Source organism: Camelina sativa, chromosome 18, assembly GCF_030686135.1.
Source record: "Camelina sativa cultivar CO46 ecotype springtype chromosome 18, ASM3068613v1".
NCBI classification, from domain to species: Eukaryota; Viridiplantae; Streptophyta; class Magnoliopsida; order Brassicales; family Brassicaceae; genus Camelina; species Camelina sativa.
This window is the reverse complement of record NC_141897.1, coordinates 22775799-22801872: the sequence shown is the minus strand read 5'-3', so window position 1 is coordinate 22801872 and position 26074 is coordinate 22775799. Positions and strand designations below refer to the sequence as shown.

General features: G+C 36.6%; 5 protein-coding genes and 1 pseudogene across 14 annotated transcripts; 1 reads left to right on the top strand and 5 right to left on the bottom strand.

Annotated features, from left to right (window-relative positions):
• Positions 1 to 623: 623 nt before the first annotated feature.
• Positions 624 to 2551, bottom strand: LOC104762766 (transcription factor RAX3-like). Its single transcript, XM_010486121.2, has 3 exons — positions 1991 to 2551; positions 1756 to 1885; positions 624 to 1629 (listed from the first exon to the last, which is right to left on the bottom strand). Exons 1-3 carry the CDS (start codon positions 2124 to 2126, stop codon positions 768 to 770), a joined length of 1128 nt encoding a protein of 375 aa, XP_010484423.1. The 5' UTR covers positions 2127 to 2551; the 3' UTR covers positions 624 to 767.
• Positions 2552 to 6245: 3694 nt separating this feature from the next.
• Positions 6246 to 8889, bottom strand: LOC104762765 (branched-chain-amino-acid aminotransferase 5, chloroplastic). The gene is made up of 9 exons (XM_010486119.3): positions 8547 to 8889; positions 8174 to 8449; positions 7693 to 7869; positions 7456 to 7587; positions 7273 to 7371; positions 7067 to 7183; positions 6876 to 6971; positions 6592 to 6704; positions 6246 to 6504 (listed from the first exon to the last, which is right to left on the bottom strand). The coding sequence occupies exons 1-9, from the start codon at positions 8679 to 8681 to the stop codon at positions 6387 to 6389; spliced, it is 1263 nt and encodes a 420-aa protein (XP_010484421.1). The 5' UTR covers positions 8682 to 8889; the 3' UTR covers positions 6246 to 6386.
• Positions 8890 to 9080: 191 nt separating this feature from the next.
• Positions 9081 to 13825, bottom strand: LOC104744225 (protein CROWDED NUCLEI 4). 4 transcript variants are annotated; one of them, XM_010486118.3, is made up of 10 exons: positions 13226 to 13825; positions 12688 to 12897; positions 12347 to 12600; positions 11981 to 12251; positions 11792 to 11875; positions 9975 to 11680; positions 9661 to 9880; positions 9469 to 9574; positions 9329 to 9378; positions 9081 to 9237 (listed from the first exon to the last, which is right to left on the bottom strand). In XM_010486118.3, the coding sequence occupies exons 1-8, from the start codon at positions 13427 to 13429 to the stop codon at positions 9533 to 9535; spliced, it is 2991 nt and encodes a 996-aa protein (XP_010484420.2). In that variant the 5' UTR covers positions 13430 to 13825; the 3' UTR covers positions 9081 to 9237; positions 9329 to 9378; positions 9469 to 9532. The 4 variants fall into 4 exon arrangements, with proteins under 4 accessions (XP_010484420.2, XP_019095768.2, XP_010484419.2 ...); XM_019240223.2 differs by having other exon boundaries at positions 9329 to 9375; XM_010486117.3 differs by having other exon boundaries at positions 9081 to 9378.
• A 113-nt stretch (positions 13826 to 13938) lies between these two features.
• On the bottom strand, positions 13939 to 16653 carry LOC104762763 (uncharacterized). 6 transcript variants are annotated; one of them, XR_015588526.1, is made up of 10 exons: positions 16181 to 16636; positions 15904 to 16085; positions 15669 to 15802; positions 15484 to 15596; positions 15277 to 15400; positions 15034 to 15175; positions 14784 to 14939; positions 14620 to 14699; positions 14482 to 14531; positions 13939 to 14250 (listed from the first exon to the last, which is right to left on the bottom strand). XR_015588526.1 is itself a non-coding variant. In XM_087498378.1 (10 exons), the coding sequence occupies exons 2-10, from the start codon at positions 16067 to 16069 to the stop codon at positions 14096 to 14098; spliced, it is 1128 nt and encodes a 375-aa protein (XP_087354504.1). In that variant the 5' UTR covers positions 16070 to 16085; positions 16181 to 16653; the 3' UTR covers positions 13939 to 14095. The 6 variants fall into 6 exon arrangements, 5 of the variants coding, with proteins under 5 accessions (XP_087354504.1, XP_087354505.1, XP_087354503.1 ...); XM_087498378.1 differs by having other exon boundaries at positions 15034 to 15183; positions 16181 to 16653; XM_087498379.1 differs by having other exon boundaries at positions 15034 to 15183; positions 15488 to 15596; positions 15904 to 16090; positions 16181 to 16649.
• Positions 16654 to 18914: 2261 nt separating this feature from the next.
• Positions 18915 to 23573, bottom strand: LOC104762761 (uncharacterized). Its single transcript, XM_010486116.3, has 9 exons — positions 23163 to 23573; positions 21230 to 22863; positions 20887 to 21113; positions 20483 to 20815; positions 20152 to 20398; positions 19945 to 20073; positions 19652 to 19867; positions 19441 to 19564; positions 18915 to 19357 (listed from the first exon to the last, which is right to left on the bottom strand). The coding sequence occupies exons 2-9, from the start codon at positions 22787 to 22789 to the stop codon at positions 19116 to 19118; spliced, it is 3078 nt and encodes a 1025-aa protein (XP_010484418.2). The 5' UTR covers positions 22790 to 22863; positions 23163 to 23573; the 3' UTR covers positions 18915 to 19115.
• LOC104762760 (uncharacterized) lies at positions 23440 to 25511 on the top strand (annotated as a pseudogene). The gene is made up of 10 exons (XR_015588525.1): positions 23440 to 23579; positions 23654 to 23724; positions 23867 to 23945; positions 24028 to 24102; positions 24194 to 24308; positions 24415 to 24472; positions 24544 to 24624; positions 24744 to 24880; positions 24976 to 25110; positions 25202 to 25511. The product of XR_015588525.1 is annotated as an uncharacterized LOC104762760 (transcript).
• Positions 25512 to 26074: the final 563 nt, after the last annotated feature.

Sequence of the window (26074 nt, the reverse complement as noted above, 5' to 3'; positions counted from 1 at the left end):
AACTACAAATATCACTTTATATGATAAAGATAAACTACAAAACTTAACTTACGCTTACGTACGTATGCATTTACAGACATATATATATGTACATTTACAAAATTATTGAATAACTGTTAGCCAAGTAATCACAGTGGTGGATTTTTTCATAAGTCAGTCAAGAAGAGTTAATATATGTGTATATATAAAAGAAAAAGACAAAAAAAGGAGTTGAATACGAAACAGGGCAGAAAATCATCCTTGGATTCTCCATTACTATAAGCACCTAACAATTACTGTTCAATATTTTTCGAGAACTATATAGTCTTTACATAAAAATAGAAAAACTTTTTATTAAGAATTGTTTATATAAAATTGGTGTGATCGATGTTTGTGCGTTTAAAAGACAATCCTCTTTTAGGCTCTCAAATTTAGATTCATAGTTGTTTCCTTCTTTTTATGTGTCAGATGTAATTCGCAAAGATTATTCAAAAAATAGAAAGACCTAATTAATTAGGGGAAAAACAGAAGAATCTAAAAGGTAGAATCACTTTCACATTTCTAAAAGCAATAACAATGAAGGAACACTCAAAAAAGATCATACATTATATATAGTGTCCGAATAAATTAAGCTACGTTGAAACTAAAATAAACAAATTTCTGCATGAATATTATTAATCTCTCAATCCATATAACTTTCCGACCACTCCCCTAAAGACACAAATTTATACAAAAATAAAACCCCTCTTTAATTATATATAAGTAAAAATAAAGTTTTGAATAAAATGTTACACATGATTTGGCCCATTGAAGTAACTTGCATCTTCGGAATTAACAAGAGAGGTTATATCCTCCCAACTTATTGTACTTTGATCCGCCGATGTACTTGTCGTTCCTCCGGCCAAAGCTGCTCCGACTCCGGCTACTGAGGAGTCTCCATAGACTTTTGTGTTCTCGTTGGTCTCATGATTCACCATGTTGTTGTTGTTGTTGTTGCTTAAGAACATATCGTTGATTGCTTCTGTCTGAAAATTACTGCTCCCAAACCATTGAAGCATCTCTTGCTGTTGATTTTGATGGTGTTCACCACTTGTGTTTGGTAATGGTGAGTTTGTGCTGCTGCTCATGATAGTAAAATCTCCTTCTCCTACCCCTCCTGATCCCAAGTAGTAATTAGGATCTAACAAAAGCTGAGAGAAGGAGAAATCAAAAGGGGTCGTCATAGAATCTTGATGTTGATGATGATGATCAGGGTTTGTCATTTCTGGTTCTTCTTCAATCTTGACCATGTTCTTGAGTGTGATCAATGGTTTTTGTTCTAGGTTACAAGACGGTTGTGTTTGGTAGTAGTTGCAGCTTGTTGGTTCCATCATCAGAAGAGGTATTTGATGATGAGGAGGAGGAAGCTGATGTGGTAGTAATGGCCATGGTGATGATCCAAACATGTTGTTAAGATAAAGATCGGTGCTACCATTACTTTGACCTTGTCCTTGTTGTTGTCTTTTCATCATCACCATCTCTTGCTTCATTCGCGCTTCTTGAAACTCTTTCCTTTGTTTGTTAAGAAGCTTCTTCTTCAGCCTCGTGTTCCAGTAGTTCTTGATATCGTTGTCCGTTCTTCCCGGCAATTGTGCAGCAATTATAGACCACCTAATATCATACAAATTAAAGAGACATAGTGAGTCTCTAACTAATTAATATTAAGTCTGTCTATTAATAATTCATCCATGCATGTGATACATGTGATATATATATATATATGTAAGTATATAGTACCTGCTACCAATAGTAACATAGAGATTACAAATGATGTTGTCTTCTTCGTCGGAGAAGCCACCATGTTTGATATTTGGTCTCAAATAGTTGAGCCACCTTAGCCTGCAACTCTTCCCACATCTCCTTAAACCTATACCATGTACGTATATAAATATCAACACACACACATACATAGCCGACTGTCTCCAATATTTGGAAACTCAGTGCGAAATTTAAATCAAAAGTGAGTATATACCAATCTTCTGAGGCAAAGCGATCCAGTTGCCTCCTGTTCCACTATTCTCGATGTAATCTTTGAGTTTGGCGTCTTCCTCAGGAGACCAAGGCCCTTTCTTCACGTTGGCCTTATCACAACACGGTGCTCTTCCCATCTTCTGAACTCTTGATCTTTGTTTGTATTTGATCTCTTTTTCTCTTTTGAATCTCTCTCTTTCTCTCTCTCTCTCTCAATTATGTTGATGATAAAGAGAAGGAAGAGGATGGTGCGTGTGTGTGAGGTTTATATATACATATACACGGAAATGTGTGTAAAGCTGAAAAATTATATGTGAATTGGAGAAAATATTAAAGGAGAGAGAGAGTATATAATAGCTGGAGGAGATAGTCCTTCATGTGATGGAAGATGTCAAAAAGTAGGGCAATAAAATAAAAATGTTACAAAAAGTGACTTTATGGAATTGGAAAATTGGATGATTCATTATGTGATAAAATATTAGTAGAGTTAAGAAATGACAGAGAAGGGGGGGGGGGGGGGGGGAGGGAAGACTAATGTTTTTCTCCTTTTGTCTTTGCTTATAATTTAGAATCTAGGGATTCAATTACATAAAACTATTTTATAATTTTTCTTATAATCTTTTTTTGACAACAGGTTTCATTATGCGTAGTGCATTCTTAGCCGCCCGCCACCCTTTGACTCTTTCTCTCTTCCACACTCTTCTCCGATTTTTTTTTTTTTGGTAATTAATTATTTTTCCTTCTAATCTTGATATGCTCGTTTAAGTTAACATCCTATTATGGTTATGTATGATATATATTAAAAATAATAATTTATTGTGTGTAAACAAGTTTTAACTTGAAAGAAGTACAAGATGGACATATCTAAATATATATTGTAAAATAGACATATTAGACTCGGAAATGACTAATACTGTATATATAGGTTATATAGCCTATATGTTGAAATTGATTGTTGTGTAGTCACATTTTATTTTCAGTCAATTTTTTGTTTTTAGTTTCCCCCTTCCTATGGTTCTATAGTAAATGTATACGCATACATATGACTTATTGTAGGATATTACACGCTATAGAAGTTTCCTCATGATTCATGTCCTGTCAAGTAGTGGATTATATTTTTATATTATTAAATCTTAGTGATTATATCTGATCCGCAGTTTAGGAGTGTGATTACGAAAACGACATTTCTTATATATAATCTAAATAGCATGCATGCAATATACTTTAAATTCGATAATAAAGGAAACGACATATGGTTTAGTTAATATTCATATGTGTATGTGTAAGTACAATATACATATATTTATGACATGAGATTTTGCGAAAGCTTGAAGCCCCACTTGCATGGCAGCTTACGCGAATAAGAAAGAAAGACCGATTATCGGATTATGTGTACTTTTATTACATGCATGTGGTAGAGTTGGTCATCGAGAATGTTAGAACAATTCAATGTATTCCAATTTGAACCAATAAGTGATTGAATTAGACTTGCATGTAGATATGTATATAAAAGACCACACGCTTTTTAGTGACTCTACAACTTATATGTATTGTAGAGTCAATATTTTTTAGTGATAATTTTGTAGTATAGTACAAAGATGTGTATTATATATGTTGTCGAGATAGAGACAAATACTTCGAATGTTTGGTGATGGAAATGTGTGAAATAACTAAGAAAATTTCTAAGTCATGTAATTTATACACACAAATTCCTATTCAGTACAATCAATATAATATAGGGACCCCAAAAAAATATGTAATATACTAGTTAATCAACTTATTCATAGTATATCAATATATATAAGATAATTTATCAAATCCATCAATTAAATTGTCTAAAGAAATGCAACCAATTAGAATATCAAATTTGGTGGGTGGTGAATCACTTGCTATTTAATATAGATTTGTCTTTTGAAAAGGAAAGGAGTTAATGATATGTGTATACCAAAAGAGATGAAAAGAAAGGCAGAGATATTGAAATTTGTGAGAGTAAATTCCGTTATGGTTGGTGAACAAAATTTTGCCAACCCTCGGAGAAATTTTACCACTAACTTTTCTGATCAGGTACGTACGACTTAATCTTATTATTAATCTCCTTCAGGAAATTTTGTAGTAAAATATATAGCAAGATATAACATTAAAAATGACAAAGTTTCAAACTCACGGTGACAATACTGATCTGATAGATGGGTTTGTTTAATGCATCGATAAATAAAGCCACTTAGTAATTATGCACTATTAAAATTTGTACCTAATGACGCCTGTCCCATGGACCCAAAATCAAATTTTAATCAAAGATTTGATAGGGATGTTAATTATAAATCTAACAATGATAATTTAATTCAATAAAATTTGATACTTAGACTTATTTTTCCACGGCAGCTGAGATTAAGGAACAAGAAAACCCACTATACCTCTTATTAGAATGGCGTCACAGTTTTTGGATCTTCTTGTATAAACGTATTCTCTTAATCTTTTATGTAAGATAAGTTGGTCAATTTGGGTGTATTGTTTACTATAATTTAGTTCCTTGCAAAACAAGTGAAATATATGTAAATCATAAAACAAATAAACGTGAACTGTAACTTTTAATTGGTTAATTTTCGTGTTTAACAAAATGAGCCAAAAGGCTTCTAGAGGGAAATTAATGAAGGTTGACTTGTCTTGTGATGGTTAATAAAGGGTTAAAAGTCAAAGCACTTGTAAAGTAATAAAAAGTCTTCAAATTATTGAGGTATTAGTCACTGTTTATATGTTTTTGTGGAATAAAATATGTATCGTCATGGATAAAAAAATATCTTTGTTTATGGAAAAGTTAAAATTAAAGTAAATTTGAACTTTGAAGCTAAGGGTAATCAACAGGGGAAAAAAGTGTATTCAGATTTCAACAACACTAGTATGAAACAGGAATTGGTCTTGCATCATATAGGCCAACCCTTCTTTTTCAAAATTCCCATATAAATGGTTTGTATTACTGAGCTATTATAATGTTACTTCCAGTTTACCATGCAATAGATACATGGCATTTAATTTATCACGCTAAAATGTCAAAAAATATATTCTTTCTTGTCTTAATTTCTCCGTAGTAACCAAAAATTGTGTTTACAAATATCAAGTAATGTGTTACAGGGTTTGGTATCATTAAGATCATGTTTTATTTTCTTAAAATCAGTTATTAAAGCAAAGGCGTTAGAAATCTATATCCGAGATCAAAACATATGGTTTCGAATTTGAATCAAATATTATTTATTGTATAAATGGAATCAGTTTGTAGAAAAGAAAGAAAGATGATAAGACACACACGATTGACTAGAAATCAATTATTCATAAACAAACAACTTGAAAAACAAAAATTAGTGTAAAAAGGAAGAAAAAGAATAGTAAGTCAAAAGGTAAAGGGGAAAAAAGAAGAAGGTCACAATGCAATGTACAGTATATCTCAAGGCATCTATCTCTCTTCTATGATTCTATTTCTTCTTTCTCATACTTTTTGTAGGATCCATTTACTTTTTGGAAGCATTCTAAAGAGATGAAAAAAAAATGTGAGTTCATGATATGACTCTCGTGACAAATGTACGCTCTCTTTTAGTTACATGCACTAATCTTTAGAATAGTTTTTATATAAAACATGTTATATTTAAATCGTAATCATGAGATAATCATGACATCCTTTTACATAAAGCTTTACGTCTCCTCTTGTCGCTAGAAGCTTGAACGAACTTAATAAGATCCTATCAAATATGTAGTAGCATATAACTTTTTTAAATAATCGGAAAAACTTAGAAACACAATTGTATTGGATTTGCTTGGAGATTGTTGTCAGAAATTACTAATAAGGATTTTAAATCAGGATAGGAGGGAAATGTGTCGGTCATAAAAACACAGATAGTGGGGTTTAGATTTAGATTGTTGGGTGACCAAGTACGTAATTATTTGTATAAATAAAAGAAAACACACGTCAAGTTGCATGGAGAAGCTGTCACTCATTAAGCAAATAAAAAGCCACAAATCAGCGCCGAGCTCTTCTCTCATTTTTACACAATTACACGCAATATGTTTTTAATTCTTCGCCATGAGCTTTGTGATGCATAGACAGCTACATGCACTTTTAAATTCGAAAACAATTCCAAAGATGTGATAAGATTACTTACACTCTATAGTCTGACCAGATTCTGAACTCAACCATGAAGTTTGGGAAATGAAAACAACGAGTGTATTTATATGTGACTGGTACCGTAATTTGCATAGCATGTTAATTCGTGCTAGAACTGACCTTTTTCCTGTTTTATCTATGTTAAAGACAAAGATTATTGTTTATCGTTTCAAGAATCAGAATCTTGAAGCATGATCTAGTATCTACATACAAATCCACATATATGAATATGTTCTTGACTGGTTTAACTCAACTGAACAGTCCAGTTCATGTTATCTTCGGTCAGACCCATTTGGAGGCTAGTCAAGGAAGTGTACAGCTGTTTCGAGACAGTTCCAAAACCATCTTCTCCATAAGAAAACCTAACAGATATCGGAAAATTTGTTTTCATTTAAACTCTGCGGCTTCATTAGCTTTTTAGTTAAATGGGGAGATAAAAGTTTTTGTACCTTTGGCTTTTGTAAGTAATGCTTCCGACCGGAGATAAAACGACAGCCGTTCCTGTGCAGAAAACCTCATCCGCTTCTACCAATTCATCAACTGTCACATTTCGTTCCTCCACCTGAAAAATCAGAATTAGGACCCTAAACCGAACCAAAATTCCTTAAACCGAATTAAACCAAAGTTTAAACCAAACCATGAGGTATTTGCAGTGCATAGCATTCCTATGTTTTCTGGCCTACTTGATACTGAACGTTGCCAAGAATTATGAAGAAGGGAATTTTGATATTACCTTGAAACCTAGGCTACGAGCCACTTCGATAATACTCTTCCGGGTAATTCCAGGCAAGATGGTTCCTTTGATTTCAGGAGTTGAGATCACATTATCCTGTACAAAAGAAGAGCCCAACAAGTAAACAAAGAGTTCTCATTTCCGGGTAAGAAGCTTCTGAGATGTTCCAACAAATGATGATATCTAATCACCTTCACAATGAAAATGTTGCAAGATGAAACCTCCTCGAGATATCTGTTGTGAACGCAATCAAGATATAAAACATCAGAGTACCCTTTAGCTTTCGCAATCGACTGTGCCTTCAAGACCTAATAAAAACATTGGTTTTTATATTAGGCTTTTTTTTGATAACAGAGGAAAAATGAACACTGAAAAAAAGCTTTGAGCATGTACTTACTGCAGCATAATTACCAATGGTTTTAACACCTCCAGTACCGCCAGGAGTTGCACGATGGAATTCATTTTCAACAATCAAGTTGATCGGCGCCACACCTTCCTGCAAAAGATACGTAAGGCTCAGGAAAACAAAATGATGAATATAGAAAATTGGATCAGACGAGAAGGCCAAAAAAAAGAAAACCTTGAAGTAGTTCCCGACAGGAGAAACGAAGATAAGGAAAGTGTATTCAGGAGCAGGAGCAAGGCCAAGAACAGCTCCAGTTCCCATTAGCAATGGCCTTATGTATAATGATCCTTTACCTGGAGGTGGAATCTATATATAGTAATAAAGAAAATCAATAGCTGAGTGATGCAACACAACAACACCTGAATAGCCTTTTTCTCAAAAGAATAAGAAGAGAGAGAGTGATCCAATTACCCAACGTTTATTTGCTAATACAGTTGTTTTCACAGCCTCAACAAACTGTTGGACGGTTGGAGAAGGCATGCACATTCTGTCAGCACCGTTCCTCATTCGGATGGCGTTCTCCTCGGGACGGAAGAGGAGTATATTGCCGTCTTGTTTTCTGTAAGCCTTAAGACCTTCAAACAAACCCTAAGAAAAAAAACAAGGTATCACTATATATACAATCAAGCCGGTGATATAGAAATAACAAAACAAGGTATCAGAACTTGAACATGTCAACTACCAAACCACATGGCCTGTTGCTAATTCTCAAACATCAAGTCCAAAAAGTAGAGAAACTAAGCTACTTAACGTAACAGAGAAGCTTTATAGAAACTAAAACTAAACAGAGCAATTCAGGTTGATCACAATTACAAATTCCAAGTCAAGAAGCTGATAAAAAAAATCCCCCTCCACAGAACAAACAAATCATGAGAATGAGAGAGAAACATACTTGGCCATAGTTGAGGACAGCAGCTGAAGGGTTAACCTCAATGTTACCAAAAGGTTGCAATTGACCATTAGAGAAATCACCACCACGGCTACATTTCATGGAGTACATGTAATCCGTAGGTTTAAAACCAAAATCGATCTTGTCCCAATCAATTTCAATTTCGGCGAATTCAGTCACATCGGTGCTGTAAGAATTAGAGGAAACGGCGTCGCATCGATTACGGGAAACTTCATGAATGATGAAACTGGAAGAGATGGAACAAGGAGAGTGGCGAATCTACCAAGAATTTTTTTTTTTTAAAAAAATGTAAGAGATGGTATATATATATTCTTAGTTTTAAAATAAACTGAGTGATTTTATTTATAGAAATTACTCTGAGAGAGGAAGACGGCGAGTTTCTGATGGAGGAGAAAGGGTAGTGGAGGCGCGTGGTGAAAGCGGCGGCGCGTGAAGGATATAGGATGTAATTTTGGTGAAAACCTCCTGAGACTACGCCGCCTCTCTCCATTGTGATGATGTTGATCTTTTTTAAGTTTTGACTGTCTCAACTGCGTTATTTTGACTCGCGCCGCTGATGCGGACTCGCTATATATATCACGACACCCTCTCTTTTTTACTTTTTTACCCTTTGTTAAATTAGGTACTATTTTCTCATTTTCTGTCAAATTTTTCCAACACTATTATCAGCCATAAAAGGGAATTTTTGATCATCCAACTTATCAATAAACATGTTTTTAATTCTAGCCATTGAAACTGTGTGCTGGGCTATGAACGAACCTAAAGACTGGACCAGTCCAGCCCAATTTCGTTGATGGAGGAAATAAGCTTATGTAACAGACAAACAAGAGAAGAGAATAGTATTGTTATGGGGGATGAGGAGCTATCACATCATCCATACAAGAAACAATAATAAAACCCGCGACTCTCATTTCAACTTTTTAGTGTTTTGAAACCCCCACAAATCATTCATATCCTCTCTCAAAATACACACAAGAAAGTAGAAACCATACGCTTCTTTCCTACCCTATTTTCCCTAACCAAACACACTACTACTCACTTCAAATCTGAAAACACACAAAAAAAACTATTAAAATAGACAATAATTATCACATCCAGATATCGAGTTTTAAAACTCAATCAAATCCATTTACATACCGTTATCTTCTCTAATAGCAAGCAAACCCCCAAAAGGATTCATAGACCTTCTGCATTAACAGACAACACACAACAACTCCAGTTAACGACTTTAAAACTTTCTGAGACCACATGTGGGGGTAAAGACTGTGTAGCAGTACCTTATATGCATATATCTCCTTTTCCTACATAGCTTTAGTCATTATTCTTCTTCGTCAAGTTCACTCATGTTTCAATACCACCATCATCGGAAGCGTTTATCCCGGTCTACAACAAAAGCCAAAGGGGTATTATTATTCATTCCTTCTGAAGTGTGTTGAAAAAAACTATGAGAAACTTTCATGAAATACTACCTGATCGCAATCACTATCTGGTTTCTCCTCTCCCATTCCTGCTTCAGTAGGATTTTCTGAGTAGTCAAGGGTTGTGACTTTGTTGGTCACCTCTGTCTCACAGGTTACTGTCGTCACCTTAACGGTCTCACTGATGACTACCATACCACTTGGCATCTGGGTTTGGCTTGATGGCAGTTCATGTTTGTCTTCAGGCACGTTTTGAGGGCTTGAAATGACACTGAAAATTACAAGATGCAAGACCCAACCTTTGGTAACAGAAAAACAAGAACGAAAAAATAGTATAAATTTGCTATTATAGTATCAGATTTTACCTCTGGGTATCAGCTTCATCAGAAGATTTTTGGGTAACGTCATGTTTCCTCTTCTTGTTATTGCTTGGTTCACTAGCGTCATTTCCAGCTGCATTACCTCTTCTTTTCCTTCCTGCTTCAAGTCTTTCTACTGCAATAGACATCCCCTCGGTGTAAGCCTTTTCTTCTCTTTTCGATGAATCTAGCTTCAACATTTCTGAAGGCAATCCTCCTCCTTCTTCATGTTGATGCATTCGGGAGGATTTCCCTGGAGAAGACTTGAATATCAGATTAGTGTATCGTTTTATCCATGAAAATGGAGTGGCAGATGAAGGGGTTGAACCGTTCTGTCTTTCCATAGAAGAGTTGTAGCCATCTTCGCTATTACTCACAGTGCTGACTCCATTTTGCAACTCTAGTTCATCATCCCTAGAAACAACCTTCTGCTTCAAAGCAGAAACCTTTTCCCAGCTACGCTCTAAATTGGACAGCTGCATTTTAGCCATTGACATATCATCTAAAGCGACTTTCAGATTCTCTAATTTCTTCAGTTCTTCAATCTCATGTCGGATTTCCTCTCTTTCAGCTTGAAGCATATGCCTTTGCTTCTCTAGTTTTTCTCTTTGCACCTTTAGCTCCTCAATCGAATCCTTTAACTCAGCCCACTCCCTCTCTCTTCTTTCACGATCAAATTTAATTTCCAACCTCTCAGCATCCAACCTCTTCAGTTCTACTTGGACATGTTGTAACTCGATTTCGGCGGTTTCCTTGAGAGACTTTATGCGCTCCTCCTCCAACTTCTTCTCTTGCTCAAAAGCCTTCTCTCTCTCCCTCGAAGCATTTTCCAATTCTTCTCGTTTAGTTCCGATGCAATACTCCAACTCTCTTTTCTGCATCTCAATTCCCAACAAGAAATCAGCTCGCTCACCTTGTACCTTGTTAAGCCACTCAGAATGCTCCTCCACCATCTTATTCATGAATTCTTCTCGCTCTTGGTTTAGTGCATCCACATCGTGTTTGTGCTGATTTCTCAATGCATCTCTTTCCTCTTTGATGTTATCACGCTCGTCCTTGAGATACAGTGAAAAAGCCTCCCTTTGACGAGTTATATACTCTGCTTCTTTTCTTAACTCTTCCCTTTTCACATCAATGTGTTCCCACTCAGCTTCAAATTTAGCTTTCTCCACCTTCAATCTATCTGCTTCAGCAAACATTTCAAGCTTTTGGGCCCTCAAATCATCTAACTCCTCCTTGAGTCTCATCTCCAAAGTAGATAATTCGCTTGTCTCACTCTTCAAGGCTTCAAGTTTTTCTGTTGCAGAATCAACACGTTTTCTCTTGTCTTCTAATGACACCAAAGACTGCTGCAGATCTAGGTCCAATTTTCTAAGCCGTTCCTTCTCATTCTCCAGAAGAGTTGTCTTAAGGTTGTTACCTTCCTCTGTAGCAATCAAATTCTTCTCTTTCTCATCAAGAGTATAAGACCTCTCTGTTATATCCTTTTCTTTCTCTGCCAATGCTCTTGATTGAACTTCCAAGTCATGCTCCTTTTCACCAACTAGGTCTTCCCTCTGCTTGATATCAACCTCCCTTAATTCACAAGCCCGTCTCTTGCTCTCCAATTCATCATCCACCAATTTGCTCTTACGTTCCAATTCTGCTTCCACATCGGATTTTCTTTTCCTCAGGATAACTTCTTGATTCGCTAAGACGTTCTGAATCAGTTCCTGTATTGATTGTTTAAAAGCATTTTCATTAAATCCAGAAAACAAATGAGCACAAAACTAAAAGTAAGACTGATAACTACAAGGTTGGTTGGATTGAACAAGTAAACTCACAGATTCCTTGCTCGCAATTTTTTCTTCAGCAACAAGCAGGTCTTGCTCCTTCTTAAGTAGTGAAGATTCCCTTTCAGAAAAGGCCTGTTTTTGCAAGGAAAACAAAATGAAACAGTACTGTCTTGTCTGAATTTTTTTAAAAAGATGTATCATGCAAAACCAGAAATAAAAGATGTGTGTATAAAAAACCTCTTCTCTTTTAGCAAGCAACGCTAGTGCGATCTCCAGATTGGATTTTTCGTCTACGAAGACTTTACGTTCCTCCTCAAATGTACGCTTTGCAGACTCTAACCCCTTATCAAGTTCAGCTAATTCTTGGGATCTAGCAAATATGTGCTCTTCTCTTTGATTTAGTGAAACTTGTGCATCCAATAACATTTCTTGCTCTTGCTGCAAGCTCGTCCGCCTCTCATTTAAAGTCCGTCGCTCAATAATCATCTCGTTCTCTTTCGCTTCAGATCTAAACCAAGTAAAGAAAGAACCAACTCAACACCTAAATACCACAACTTAATAGTCCAAGTTCTAAAGTCCAGTTAACTGAGACGAAAGACTTACTCAGACTTGAAAGATGCAAGACGCCGAGAAAGATCATCTTCACGACTTTCAACTTCCTTCAATTTCCTCTCTGCAATTCGGTGATAACGGTTAGCTTCAGCTTGTAAAGTTTCTGCTGAGCGCAATTTTGTTTCAGCATCTGCAAATTTCTTCAGGGCATCCTCAATCATAATATGAGCTTCAGACATTCTACTCTCAGCAGAAACTTTCGTCTCGGCACATTCTGCACGCATCTCATGCAAAGTCTTCTCCAACTGAGAAAAAAAAAAGAACAAACAAAATCAATAAAACAGACTAGAAATAACCTAGTTCTGCTGGCTCTCAAAGTCAAGAGGTCTTACACTAGAGATACACTTTTTCGCAACCCCGACATCCTTCTTCAAACTCTCTTCTCGTTTCTTTGCTTCAGCTAAGGCAGAGACATATGCAGATTGACCTCGCCTATGTGCTAGGTCGGCCTCATCCACAGAGGCTTTAACCTCCTCATACTTCGACAGCAATTCGTTTTTCTCCAAAAGGAGAAGACCCATGTTGTGTTGGTAATCATAAACCTACATGAGAACGCGATCAATATAGCAATGCCAATAGGGTTTCTGATCAAACACACAACATAGAATAAAAACTGGCCAATATCACAATCTCAAAAGATGAAACAAAATCGAAACTTTTAAACTCCCACAAGCAAAGCAATAACTGCAGACCCATGAGTGTAACGTATATGACTGACGAATCAAACTTAAAAGGGGCACAAGCTAATCCCAGTAATTATAACCCTCTCCTTAGTCAGTTTCATAGAGTTCCCGCGTAGACTACTACCTAGTGCTACAACCAAACTAAAGAATGAAATTTTTTTTTTAAAAGAAGTATCGAAAATCAAACCTCAGATTCCAGCTTGGCTATATAAGCAATTAGGGCAGCTTTATCTCTCTCCTTGATTGATTGTTCATCAAAACCAGCTTCCTTGAGACGCTTCCACATGACTTCTTCAGTTAGAGGGCTTTTCAAAACCCTAGAATTAGGCGTAATCATCAATTTAGTAGCCGCCGGCGTTATCGGGAATCGTTCGGAACTGGAAGTTGCCATCGTTTTTCTCAACCACACAAAAACTTAAATTTAACCCAGATTCCTCCGATCTCCGATCAAAAGCACGGTGATGATTTGTCTCTTTCACTTTTTTTTTTTATCTCTCTCCCTCGCAAGAACAAAGAAGGGTTCTGTGACAGTGCGTCGTAGAGAAGTCTAGTCTCTCTCTTTTTTTTAGGTCGACGATTTAGTCAAAAGGGGTTTTTATTCGAGCAGTCAAACCTTCAAAACGTTGGCGTTTAAAAGCCTTTTCATCCTCGTTTTTAGCGGCCAATACCAAAAATTTCCATTTAGTTTAAAAGAAAGTGATTAATATGGTAATTGAATTTTCCAATTTTCCAAAGAGTCGTGACTGTTGGTAATTAAATTTTAGATTTTTCTAGCGTAACCACTAATAACTGTCTCATACTCTGTCCTTCACTTTAAAGTTTCAAACCAGATGTCACTGAAAAATTAATATTTAAAAGATATGATTCTTTAAGAACTTCTTTACTCACTTGACAGATGTGTTTTGTGTGTATAGCCAGCCAACTCATAACTATTAATTTTGTCTTTCTTTTGTTAAAACATAGAGAGCTTACATGGATCTTTTTTATTAAACCCAATGGATCGGTTAGTGAGTTTGCACCTTCCAAATTTCGTGGGACGATTCTTTACATTCTTCTCCTACCAAGAACGTTTTAACAGAGAAAACTTTGCTTCTTTTTCAAGTCGATAAGTTTCAATCCATCCTTGAATCAACCGTATCTCCGCTTCTCGCTGGTCCACAAGCCATTTTGGGTCATCGGGTGTCGATGGTCGTAGATCCAAATGATGTGCACCTGAGAAAAAAAGAAGCTATCATCAACCTTGTTTCTGATTTTGAAAGAGATCGGATGATTTGAGATAGATATATACCAAACTAGTTCATAGCATTGATTTGAATTGTGGGTTTATGGGATTTAATGACAAGTGGACTACTGCTATGATGATTACACGGTAAAGTCAATGCAAATGAACGAACATACGAGTTACATGAGAGATTGTTGAGGCTTTGAGTTATACGGTTATACCTTCTTTCGTGACAAGAGCAACAATGGTATCCGATAAGTTCTTGAGAACACTGCATTTTTACGAGTCAATCATTCATCCTATTACGAGATCTCTTTTGTAAAATAGGTCTCGGATCTGAGGTAAAAGGAGTAATGTACCTCCCACCACTCCAAGGATCTAACAGACCATTTGAGAAAATGATGTTACTTCCAAACGACTTCAATGTGGTCTCTATGTCCTTTTTACATTAGACCCAGAGTGAGGGTAAAGATTCAGATTATGGCATAGAAAGAATCTTGAGTTTATCAAAAAGATGTCTTACAAGTCCACCGAACTCTGTTGTGGCCCATTTGGGTCTTGGATTGACTCGGAATGTGTTCCAGCATTCCTCTTTGTACGAAGAGTAATTGAAACCATCAGCTGGAAACATGCTGTTTTCTTGGCTACTAGACATGGGCATTACCATCTCCGTGCACGCCTATTGTAAACAGATAATGAAAAGTGATTAAGTGGTAGATTCACTGACAATTATCGCAAAAAGAATGACAAAGAAAGATAATTGTTCTTCATACCTGCCAGTCCCATCCATCCAAACCATGAGGATCATCATCCAACTCGAAGCAGTCAACATCCCCAGTGTAATTGTAGTACACACTTACTCCTGCATATATACGATCTAGGATGCTAGCATCACTATTTGCACCGCCAATTTTTCTGCAGACCTACAGAAAGATAATCAAATGATGACAATCCAATGATATGGTTTGGGGAAAATATCATTGGAAAATCATAAAGTGTAACTTCTGAAAATATACCTCTCTAATGGGATGCCCAGGCAAAGGCATCATGAAGTCAGCAGGATATGGATAGTCCACCATTGCCAAATAACTATAAGCAGAGTCCAGCCAGTCTGAAAGGTCATCAGTACTGTTCAACACCCTGAAGATAGAGCAACAAACCATTACAGTATTACTATTTAGTACGCTTTGCAAGCGCACACTAACTCCGATTTATTTGTTTACCTACAAAAGTGGAAAGTTTTCGTCAACTGCTGAAGGCCATTCTCCTTCTGACCCTCAGCTATTATTGCATCCCATGAGTTCTTAATAGTGTTGAAGCAGCTAATACTCTCACGCTACAACAATCACAACCAATAACACAATCACGATATGAAACGAGAAAGACATAATAAAGCCAACTGACTAACCTTGAAATCATTTGATGCAATGTCATAAAACGTCTCAGGAGGAACAATATCTTCAAACTGAAGAATTGGAGCTGAAGAAGCTAAAGCTCCTATTGCAATGTGAGGATACTTCAGCCTCATCCATGCTGCTAACACTGTTGTATATCAGTAAACAACAAAAACAAAATAAATAATCTCATCCAAAAGCGTTCTCATTCCACCAACACAAAAACATTCTATATGATTCCTTACTTACTTCCACCATATGATCCACCAAACAACACAACTGGGCATGCTTCAGCAGACAAGTTGCGTTTGAAATCAGTCACAAAAACAGCAAAATCAGCGAGAGCTTGCTCAGTTGTGAGATAAGATAAAGTGGTAGCGTTCTTGTAAGCTTCATCCCTGCTTCCATAAGGCATCGACTCTCCATAATACCTATGCTATACCAAAAACCCCTAAAATCAGTAACGAATTGCTAATTTCTTTTCTTTTGGGGAAATCAAAGAGGAGAGAAACACACAAAAACGAACCTCTGGGAAAACAAGCAAGGCACCAAACAAGCTTAGGAGCGATGTCCCAAATGAATCCAGAATTTCTAGCAAACCATTCAATATCACCTTCGTTGCCGCAGTAGAGGAAGATAGGCGCGAGCGAAGAGGCACCAAGCCAGTGATCTGAATTAATAAGGTAGCACTGCGGGAATTTGGGAAGATCGGCGAAGCTGAAGTGGTCAAGCTGCTGAGAGAAGAACTTGGTCTCGTATCGGTACTCGTTTCGATCTCCCCGGAACGGCTTGATTCTGGCTTGGTTCTGGATATTGTAGCGAGGGAATCGAGGTAAAAGCTTGAAAGAAGAAGACAGAGTGATGACGGAAACAAAAGTGATGATCAGAAGAAGCAAGCAAAAATGGTTCGCCATGACTCTCTCTCTCTCTCTCTCCCACTTTGAATGCTTTTTGTTCACCAGCTACAAAATTGCAAAGCTTTACTGATACATTTTACTCAGTTACTGTCACTAAAGGATGGACATAAAACCGAACCAAAAAATCCCATCAAACCGACATTGAACCAAATTATCATATTAATCCAAAACGGTATACCGAATAAACCAAACTCAATCCTATTTATTTAATTGTAATCTTTTGATACCAAACCCAAACTCAAACCGAACCAAACTGAATTTATAATCCAATTTTATAAACGCAATTCAATTTTGGTTAGTTTTTTGAAATTTCCCATTTAAATTTTCCTTAAAACTATTTTGTATAATTTTCGTTAAATCAAAACTGTTTACATAAAAACTATTCTTTGGAAATCACTTTAGTCTTACTTATAAATCTGGAAATCAATGGTTAAAAACATCTTTATAAGATAATCAATCAGGAAATCAAGTGAAAAGTGAAAACCAATTATTTTGTACTTTGATTACATGTGATAGACTTGGTCATCGAGAATGTTAGAAGTATTCAATGTACGTACGTATTCCAATTTGAACCAAATAATTAAGTGATCGAATCAGACTTGCATGTTTATAAAATATATATTATAAGAGTCATATTTTTTAGTGATATATTTTGTAGTATAGTACGAAGGTGTGTATTTTATAATTTATGTATTTAATATATAAACACAAATTCCTATTGAGTATGATCAATAGAATATATACACTAGTTGATACCAAAATAGATAATATACTAGATAAGATAAGAACACTCTTACTCTATGTTTTACCACTAAAAAGTATAGTTGTCAACAATTTAACATGTAAAGTTTCTTTAAACCGGCCGGGCCCAATACATATTGATGTGATGCCTAAAGCAAACTATAAAAAAAGTTTAAGCCCATTAACGGGTCGAACCATGCCCCATTCTTACACTTACACGCCCCTAACCAGTACACTACGACGTCAAATCGAAAGCCGTGCCCCTTCACTAATAGATGTATATTTGAGCCTAGAGCAAGGACCTGGATCAATACAAAATCAAATTATTCATAGTAGTGTATATCAAATTACATACATTATTAGTAAGTATATTTATTCAAATCCATCAATTAAATTGTCGAAATCACCAATTAGAAGATCACATTTGGTGGATGGTGAATCACACTTGCTATTTTAATATATATTCGTCTTTTGAAAAGGAAATGAGTTAATGATATCTAATAAAAGAGATGAAAAGTTTAGTAGAGATATTGAAATTTTGCCAACCCTCGGAGAAATTTTACCACTAACAGAGAATATAAAACTTATTTATACGTTTTTGTTCAAGAAAAACTTCTCTATATATCTTTATTTTTATTTTATTTTTAAGTTATTATTTCTTTCTCACAAGTTTGATTATTAAAATAAAATTTTGGAATTCAGTATGACACACAACAACCAAAAATTATTTCATTCAGACTAAAAATGGAAAAACTAATTATAAAATGGCTTCTCGATAAATGCTCATTTGTCTTAGTCTTAGCAACATACCTATAAACTCAACTTTGAAATAGTTGTTTGAGAGATATATGTTTTAATCACCCACGTTTTTATTTGAGCGAATTTTGTTATGAGTAATTTTTGGACATATAATTTAATATATTTTTAATTTTCTTAAAAAAATTGTCATTAATTATATAACATGTTATAAAATTTAATAAAATGGCAAGATTGATACTCACGGTGACTAATTTGAATTGATATATGTGGCTTTTATTTGTTTAATTCATTAATAAATATAGCCATCACATACCAATGGATGTCCTGTTTGAAATGCAAAAGAAGTATCCTTCTCTCATGCGCAGTCAAGTGTATGACTACTGCAAACGAGTGGGCGCATTCACTCGTGGGAATGTTGGGAATGCATCTGCTCTTTTGAATGCAAAGGAGACTTGTGCATGTGCTCCTTTGAATCCAAAGGATGATAGTATAAAATTGTACCTAATGACGCATGTCCGGTGGACCCAAAATCAAAATTTAATCAAAGATTTAATAGGGATGTGTTATAAATCTAGCAATTATAATATAATTCAATAAATTTACTACTTACACTATTATCCACGGCAGCTAAGATTAAGGAACAAGAAAACCCACTATACCTCGTATTAAAATGGCGTCACATCTTTTGGATTTTATTGTATAAACATACTCCCTTAATCTTTTGTGGAAGATAAAGTTGGTCAATTTGGGTGTATTGTAGTATTGCACTAGAATCCTAACCATATTTTTCTAAAACTCTACAGAACAGAAGAAGTGAAGAACAATAATCTAAAGAAGAAGAAAAAAAACAAGCTCTTGCGTTTTAAACGAAACAAGTATAAACAAACTCCTTTAATGAGATCAATATCTAAATGGTTACATTAGGGCATCGATTCTCTTGTAGCAACCATCTGTTTATTTCCAGTGGCACTTTTTGCTAACCAAAGATTCTCACCTGTATCTTTATTTTGTTGTCTTTCTTTATACAGTCTCAAGCTGTCGTTTTTAAGGGACGACGGGGGTGATGGGTTCAGGTTGAAGAGCTTTCTTCACAAGATCAGTCTGCTCCTTAACATGAAGCTGGTAAAATCCTGTCGCTGTAGCAGCTGAAGGAAGACGACCAACATATTTGATGTCGTTGAAGTTTCCTCTTTGCAGCGCTTTCATCGCGGTGCAAAGCCTTGGTGCTATGTATTGGTATCCTCCCATGTTCATCGGCTCTTCTTGACACCACACAATCTCTGCATCTATTAAAAACAAGAACAAGTTTTTCAGAGAATTCCACATTCAAGCAAAACCATTACACACAATCCTGAGTTTCGACACCTACTTGGATATCGCTTTAGTTCTCTTTGAATGAGATCATAAGGGAATGGGCAAAGCTGCTCTACCCTGCAAATGGCTACATCCTTTGTTTCAGACTTCTTGCGCTCTTCGTCAAGCTCATAGTAGACCTGATCCATCAACATATACAGGTATTAAATTTAAGAATATCAAATCTTTGTTAGCAAATGAAGGAAAAACTGTGTCGTTTTGTTTACCTTCCCAGAGCAGAGGACTAGACGTCTTATACCTTCTTCAAGATCAGAGTGATCACTTTGATCTTTGATCAATCGTTTAAATCGAGTTCCTTGCTTGTCAAAACCAGGATGTCCTTTTACATCATCAAATTCCGAGAGATTAGATACACACTGTTTGTGACGAAGCAAATTTTTGGGAGCCATCACTATAAGAGGCTTGCGGAAGTCCCTGTGTATCTGCAAATGGATGATATCAAGTGTGAAGTTTTAAAGAATAACGTTGCAACCTTCTAGTCACTTCGTATTAGTTTTACCTGTCGACGCAGAACATGGAAATAGTTGGCAGGTGTAGTAACATTAACAACTTGCCAATTACATTCTTGAATCTGCTTACGAAGAGTTGGATCCATCTCAGGGATAACATAGGGATTGTCATCACTCATCTGCAGTTGAAAATTAACAAATGAACAAAAAAAAAAGTAGAGACAAACTTAATGGTGAGTATTGGTTATATAATATACCTGAAGGAAACGTTCCAATCTTCCACTGGAATGTTCAGGACCCTGACCATCATAGCCATGAGGAAGTAGAACTACTAGACCGGTTTGACGGAGCCATTTGGCTTCCCCACTGCTAATGAACTGATCAAACATAACCTGTGCGCCATTAGCAAAGTCTCCAAACTGAGCTTCCCATAATACCAGAGAATTGGGATTCTCCATCGAGTAACCTAGTTCGAATCCAAGAACACCAAATTCTGAAAGAGAACTGTATACACAAGAACGTAACTGTGATGATCATGCAATAAAAATTGAAAATTGGTTACCATATAAAGAGATTCACAAAACATGCCTGTTGCTGACAGTGAACATTTCAGGGTCTTGGTTCATTGTCAGGTGATCTAAGGGGCAATATTGCTTGCCGGTTCCTTGATCATGAAGTACTGAGTGCCTATGACTGAACGTTCCTCTTTCAACATCTTGACCACTTAGCCGAACGTGGTTGCCTTCCACAACAAGTGTAGCAAAAGCAAGAGCTTCTCCTAGTCCCCAGTCAATGCCTTCTCCCGATTCAATCATCTGAGCACGTTGTTCATAAACTCTTTTCACCCCTCTGTGTGGCTTGAAGTTCTCTGGGAAAGTTGAGATTGCCTTTCCCACATTCTTCAAAATCTCTGGCTTCACTCTGCAAGAAAACAAGGAATAAAATATACAAAAAAGCAATGACAAACTTAAATAAAGTGAAAATGTTCATACCCAGTATTTCGGACCCTAGATATCTGCTCAGGTGACTTGAATCCAGTCCAATGACTTGCCAGCCAGTCCCGTTTTTGGGGAATATAATCTTTACTTGCCCCAAATTCTTCATTTAGGATAGAGCTTACTTTCTTTTGAATCTTATCAATATCTTCTTGTGTTACCTTTCCAGATTCCAAAAGCTTTTCCTGGTAGATTTGAAGCGAGGAGGGATGACTGCGTATCACCTATCAACAACAAGTAACATCCTTTAAGAAAGAGAAGAAATCCTAAAAATAACTAAAATGGAAACTGTAATTGGGAGAAGCTTATTTCCAAGAGACTGATAATAAAATAGGCAGACCTTGTACATTTTTGGTTGGGTGAAGGATGGTTCGTCTATCTCGTTATGTCCAAAGCGACGGTAGCATACTAAATCAACAACAACATCAGAATGGAATGTCTGGCGCCACTCGGCAGCAAGCTCACATGCATGCACTACTGCTTCAATGTCATCCGCATTAACATGGAAAATTGGAGCACTTAAAGCCTTTGCAACATCAGTGCAATACTGTGAAGACCTTCCTGCCCTGGGATCGGTTGTGAAAGCCACTTGATTGTTCACCACAATGTGCACTGTTCCACCAGTACAGTAGTTAGGAAGTGCACTAAGATGCAGAGTTTCATATACCACACCTTGTCCGGCAAAGCTACCATCCCCATGAATCAAAATACCCATGTTCTTTGTTCTGTTCTCGTCTTTTGTGTAATATTGTTTCGCTCTGGTTTTACCCATCACAACAGGATCTACTGCTTCCAAGTGACTGGGATTTGCTACCAAAGACAAGTGGAGATGTTTGCCTCCTCTAGTTGGGCGATCATAAGATGTACCCAAGTGGTACTTCACATCACCTGTTCCAGTGTAGAGCCCAACTTCATCTACTGGCCTAGTACCCCCGCTAAACTCACTGAATATCTGACGCAGAGGTTTTCTAACAACATTACCCAAAACGTTAAGTCTACCCCTGTGAGGCATACCAATAACTATGCTCTCTACCCCAAGATCTGCAGCCCTATCGAACATCTCCTTCATGCCAGGAATCAAAGACTCAGCACCTTCAAGTCCAAATCGTTTAGCCGTGGTCCACTTAGAAGCCAAGAAATTCTCAAACTGTGTGCTCCAGGCAAGCCTATCATAAATAACCATCCGACGCTCACTATGGTACTGTCGAGGTGTTGGTGTCTCGATCTTGTCTCTCAACCAGTTACATTTTTCTCTATCAGCAATGTGCATGTACTCATACCCTATAGTCCCACAGTAAGCCTGCTCAAGCCTCGAGAGTATAGCCCTTAGTGTTTGAACGGGACGGTTCTCAGAGAGAAACCCTGACATCCTCCATACACCAAGAAAGAACTCTCGATCAAGATCAGCCTCAGTAAACCCATAAAGACCTGGCGTAAGATCCTCAGGAATATCTCTCTCCTCTAGACCCAAAGGGTCAAGCTTGGCCTTCATGTGGCCATTAACCTGGTAAGCTCTAACTAGCAACAACAAACGCATGCTTTCTTGAATGGTTTGCCCCGAGATACCAGGCGAAGTAGAAGCCTGACCCACGAAATTCCGAAAGAAATTATCCCAGGACTCATCAACACTGTCGGGATCAGCTTCCCAAGCTCTTTGTAGCTCTTCCAGATACACACTGCTTGTCCCATCTAAGAAACTATCAGTTAGCTTAGAAAGTGGGACAGGACGTGGAACAGGTGCAGCAGACTCTGCCTTTGATTTGAGTATAGTAGAGTGAAAACATCTAGTTTGAGAAGGCAAAACCCTTGTTCTAGTAGCATAAGAACAACACTGAGATTGAGACAGTGTCCTTCTAATGGCAAGCTTAGCCACAGAGGAACCAGTTCTAAACCAAACCATAACTTTTTAAGTAATCTATGTTAAACCCCAGACTCTCGAATCTTCAATTGTTTTGTTTTGTTTTTTCTCTGAACCTGAAAATAATCCATTAAACAACAACACAATAAAATACTCTCAAAAACAAAGAAAGTAAACAAGTAATTAAATGGCTAAACGAGTAATATATCTCATGCAAAAACCAAAAATATATAGAAATCTGAAATGATTATAACACATCAATTCCACAGTTTCTCAGCGATCTGACTGATTCAGATGATCGGAAAGAAAAAGAAAAAAAACTCCTATATATGGCTCAACAACCTTCGTTTCAGAGAATTTTCCTCAAAAAAAAAAAAAAAAAAAAAAATTCACGACGAAGGAGAAGAAGACGAACCTGGATCAAAGATGGGGGAGACTCCTCATCAGTGAAGTGGCTTCTACGAGACAGAGACAGTAAGAAAAGTAAAAGTGCACCGCCTTGTAAAACAACTATGTTTGGCTACAAGGACAAGTATATATACCTAACCCGAATAGGCTATTAATAGACGAAGGAAGAAGAAGAAACGGGCCTTTATTGGGCTTTTAGGCCCAAAATCGTAACACTCGAAAACACGAACCAACCCCCAAAAATTGCGAAAGATTCTTTCAGAGGTTGAAGATGATCTGAGTTTAGTATGAAGTTGAGTAGATGATGAAGATGAATGCTTCTTCTTCCGGTAACAAATTGTCGCAGGAATGTATAGGAGGAGGACGTGCAAGATGTGAGGAATTAGCCAAATCGTCGTCGTTTTACCGGATTGTTTACACGGAGGTTAGTTTAATTAAACCATCCATCTTCTTCTACAATAGTCGATTTTGGTTGATGAACGAATCGGTTTTGGTTAGATTGAGGAAATTGGATGGGGACCGCTAAGAAGATTAGGTGGAGATTTAACGTTTTTCAGCTTTCACATTCTGTAAGCTTCCAGAACAATTTTTAGGGTTTTAATAGCTTACTAGAATCGTTCATCTTTTCTCCAATGTGTGGCTCCCTAAATCCTCGTGTAACTTGTTTAAGCTTTGTGTTCTGAGCATTATCATGTATGTATGTATGTGCAGAGATAAGAAGGGAAGAGCACACATTTTAGAAATCCAACTGGATAGAGACTATCCTAAATCTCCACCTTCTGTTTCCGCGGTTCGTTTTGTTTTTTTTTCTTATGTTTTACACTCTAAGTAGTTTACGGAATTGCTCGGTTAACTTTTTTGCTTGACTCCAGGATGTGCCGTATATGTTTACTTTAGAATGGTCAACAAGCTCAAGATTGAAGGATGTGATGCACCAATTCCAAAAGGTAGCTTTAACAACACTTGCTACATTTCTCTCTTTGTCAACCGCTAATCTGTAAAGGGATACATAAAATTGGTTTCTTTTTGTTTAAACAGCATTTGGACAATCTTCAAGAATTTTGGTCTGTCTTGGATGATATTGACAAGTCTCTCTGTGTTGTTGATGCTAAGCAACCATCACGTGCTTCTTCTGTCCGTCGGATTCATGCTGGTTTAACACCTTCAACACTTTTTTTTTTTGTTTTCTCTAACCACTTTTAGTTCTGTGTTATAACATTTCAATTTTATCTATTTTTACTTGGTTCATTTTTTCTCAGGGAATGACTGCATCATCCTTGTTCATATCGACTTCAACGACCCTAAATCCTTGCCAGAGTATGTTTCTAAACACACACTTGCAATAACCTACTTGTCGACATTTTTCTAATAGTCAATTGCTTAGACAGGTGCCGGTTTATTGGCCCTTTGCCTCCAGCCATGCATATGAACAACTTACATAAGTTATGGAGAAGAAATAGCAAAAAATGGTAAACATCTTTTGTCTCTTCTTTCCCATTTAAAATCTCTTTCGAGTATTGGCAGAATTAGAAAAGTAAGCTTCATGGATTGATGAAAGCAGTAATCATGATTAATTATAGTCGCACAGGTCAAAGGAAATATCATTTCGTGAGAACCTCGAATGTATTCTAGGTACTGAGCTTCCAAAGCCTCCAGGTCTCCAAGAGGAAGATGATCCTCAGCCAATTGAATGTGGAATCTGCTATGCGCAGTTTCTACCCACAGGTGATTTCTCAAACGGAATAAATATTGATTCTTCATAGTTCAGATTAAAAATTTGCTCTGATGGTTCACTAACTTCCCATTTACTTTAAAACTAGATGAGGAGCTTGGAGCTAGAATGGAGCTAGAAGTGGGACGCCAACAGACTACACATGCGAAAACATCAGTTGTAATAAGTCTTTCCATATCCTTTGCCTCACAGACTGGTTAAGATCTATCACAACAACAAGACAGTAAGTAGAAACTCTAATCACTTTATCTCACATAGCAAAACACACACACAAGCCTTATACTCAAGCTCAAGTATGATCTAATTTCTTGCAGGTCTTTTGATGTTCTGTTTGGGAACTGCCCTTACTGTTCAGACCCAGTCGCAGTCAAGATCAACAACAAATAGAGTAGAGAAACCATCATAATAAGGCAGCTGATTCTGAATGTTCTAGTGAAACGTGATACAAAGAGGAAGAGTTAGTACAGTGGTGAGTAGTAGTGGACTAGTGAGGACAAAACTCCCTTTTTTACTATTTTTCTTCTGTACGTTTAAGATAGAACTCAAGTAGCTTTCAAATAAGAAATGTGAATGTACCATTCTTTTTTCCTTCTGGCCACTCAATTCCAAAGACTGTTCTATCAATCACCATCAATGTGGAGTTCCAAGCAATAACTCTTTTACTTAAGTAATTTCGAAGAAAAAAGAGGATTTGAATGCTATTATTTGCCTTTTTCTCCACGGCTGCATCCTTATTCTCCAGCTGTACTAGTACTGTCGGTGGCTTAATCAATCTGTGTTTAAGAACTTATATAATCTAAACAAATTAGTTACTCTTATGTACTAAACCAATCAAACAAACCAAGATTAAGCGGTTCAATCTTAGAGAGGTTTCATATAGAGATGAAAGAATGAAGGTGAATTTTTGCTTACTTACTGGCTACATGTAGTAAAGAGATAAAGCTCACACCACTCTCGACAGTATGCTAGTAATGCTACTCTTTCCTTTACGGTTTATATAATTTTTTGCTTTTTTTTCTTCTAAATAAGTAATGTCTTATACTACTAGCTATATAGAATTGCAAATCTTATCAATCATCTTAGAAATATCTCTGCTTAGTGTGCATTCAACAAGAACTTTTGGAAAATGAAGGGCCAGAAAAATTTAGATATTACATCCAATCCCAATAAATTTAAGTTTGTTTTCT

What these genes read in the sequence shown, in the direction of transcription:
- LOC104762763 (XM_087498378.1), bottom strand. Translation starts at nt 16,069, where the DNA reads ATGCCTTATGGAAGCAGGGATGAAGCTTACAAGAACGCTACCACTTTA. An exon ending in TGGTGGATCATATGGTGGAA is followed by an intron (nt 15,803 to 15,903) that starts GTAAGTAAGGAA and finishes GATATACAACAG; the next exon opens with TGTTAGCAGCATGGATGAGG. An exon ending in GATCCTTGGAGTGGTGGGAG is followed by an intron (nt 14,532 to 14,619) that starts GTACATTACTCC and finishes GTAAAAATGCAG; the next exon opens with TGTTCTCAAGAACTTATCGG.
- LOC104744225 (XM_010486117.3), bottom strand. Translation starts at nt 13,429, where the DNA reads ATGGCAACTTCCAGTTCCGAACGATTCCCGATAACGCCGGCGGCTACT. An exon ending in TAGCCAAGCTGGAATCTGAG is followed by an intron (nt 12,898 to 13,225) that starts GTTTGATTTTCG and finishes GTTCTCATGTAG; the next exon opens with GTTTATGATTACCAACACAA. An exon ending in AAATTGCGAGCAAGGAATCT is followed by an intron (nt 11,681 to 11,791) that starts GTGAGTTTACTT and finishes CAATCAATACAG; the next exon opens with GAACTGATTCAGAACGTCTT.
- LOC104762765 (XM_010486119.3), bottom strand. Translation starts at nt 8,681, where the DNA reads ATGGAGAGAGGCGGCGTAGTCTCAGGAGGTTTTCACCAAAATTACATC. An exon ending in CTCGTAGCCTAGGTTTCAAG is followed by an intron (nt 6,705 to 6,875) that starts GTAATATCAAAA and finishes CTGATTTTTCAG; the next exon opens with GTGGAGGAACGAAATGTGAC. An exon ending in ATTACTTACAAAAGCCAAAG is followed by an intron (nt 6,505 to 6,591) that starts GTACAAAAACTT and finishes GATATCTGTTAG; the next exon opens with GTTTTCTTATGGAGAAGATG.
- LOC104762766 (XM_010486121.2), bottom strand. Translation starts at nt 2,126, where the DNA reads ATGGGAAGAGCACCGTGTTGTGATAAGGCCAACGTGAAGAAAGGGCCT. An exon ending in CGCTTTGCCTCAGAAGATTG is followed by an intron (nt 1,886 to 1,990) that starts GTATATACTCAC and finishes TACATGGTATAG; the next exon opens with GTTTAAGGAGATGTGGGAAG. An exon ending in TATGTTACTATTGGTAGCAG is followed by an intron (nt 1,630 to 1,755) that starts GTACTATATACT and finishes GTATGATATTAG; the next exon opens with GTGGTCTATAATTGCTGCAC.
- LOC104762761 (XM_010486116.3), bottom strand. Translation starts at nt 22,789, where the DNA reads ATGGTTTGGTTTAGAACTGGTTCCTCTGTGGCTAAGCTTGCCATTAGA. An exon ending in ATGTTCACTGTCAGCAACAG is followed by an intron (nt 20,399 to 20,482) that starts GCATGTTTTGTG and finishes TTGTGTATACAG; the next exon opens with TTCTCTTTCAGAATTTGGTG. An exon ending in TCCATGTTCTGCGTCGACAG is followed by an intron (nt 19,868 to 19,944) that starts GTAAAACTAATA and finishes ATCCATTTGCAG; the next exon opens with ATACACAGGGACTTCCGCAA.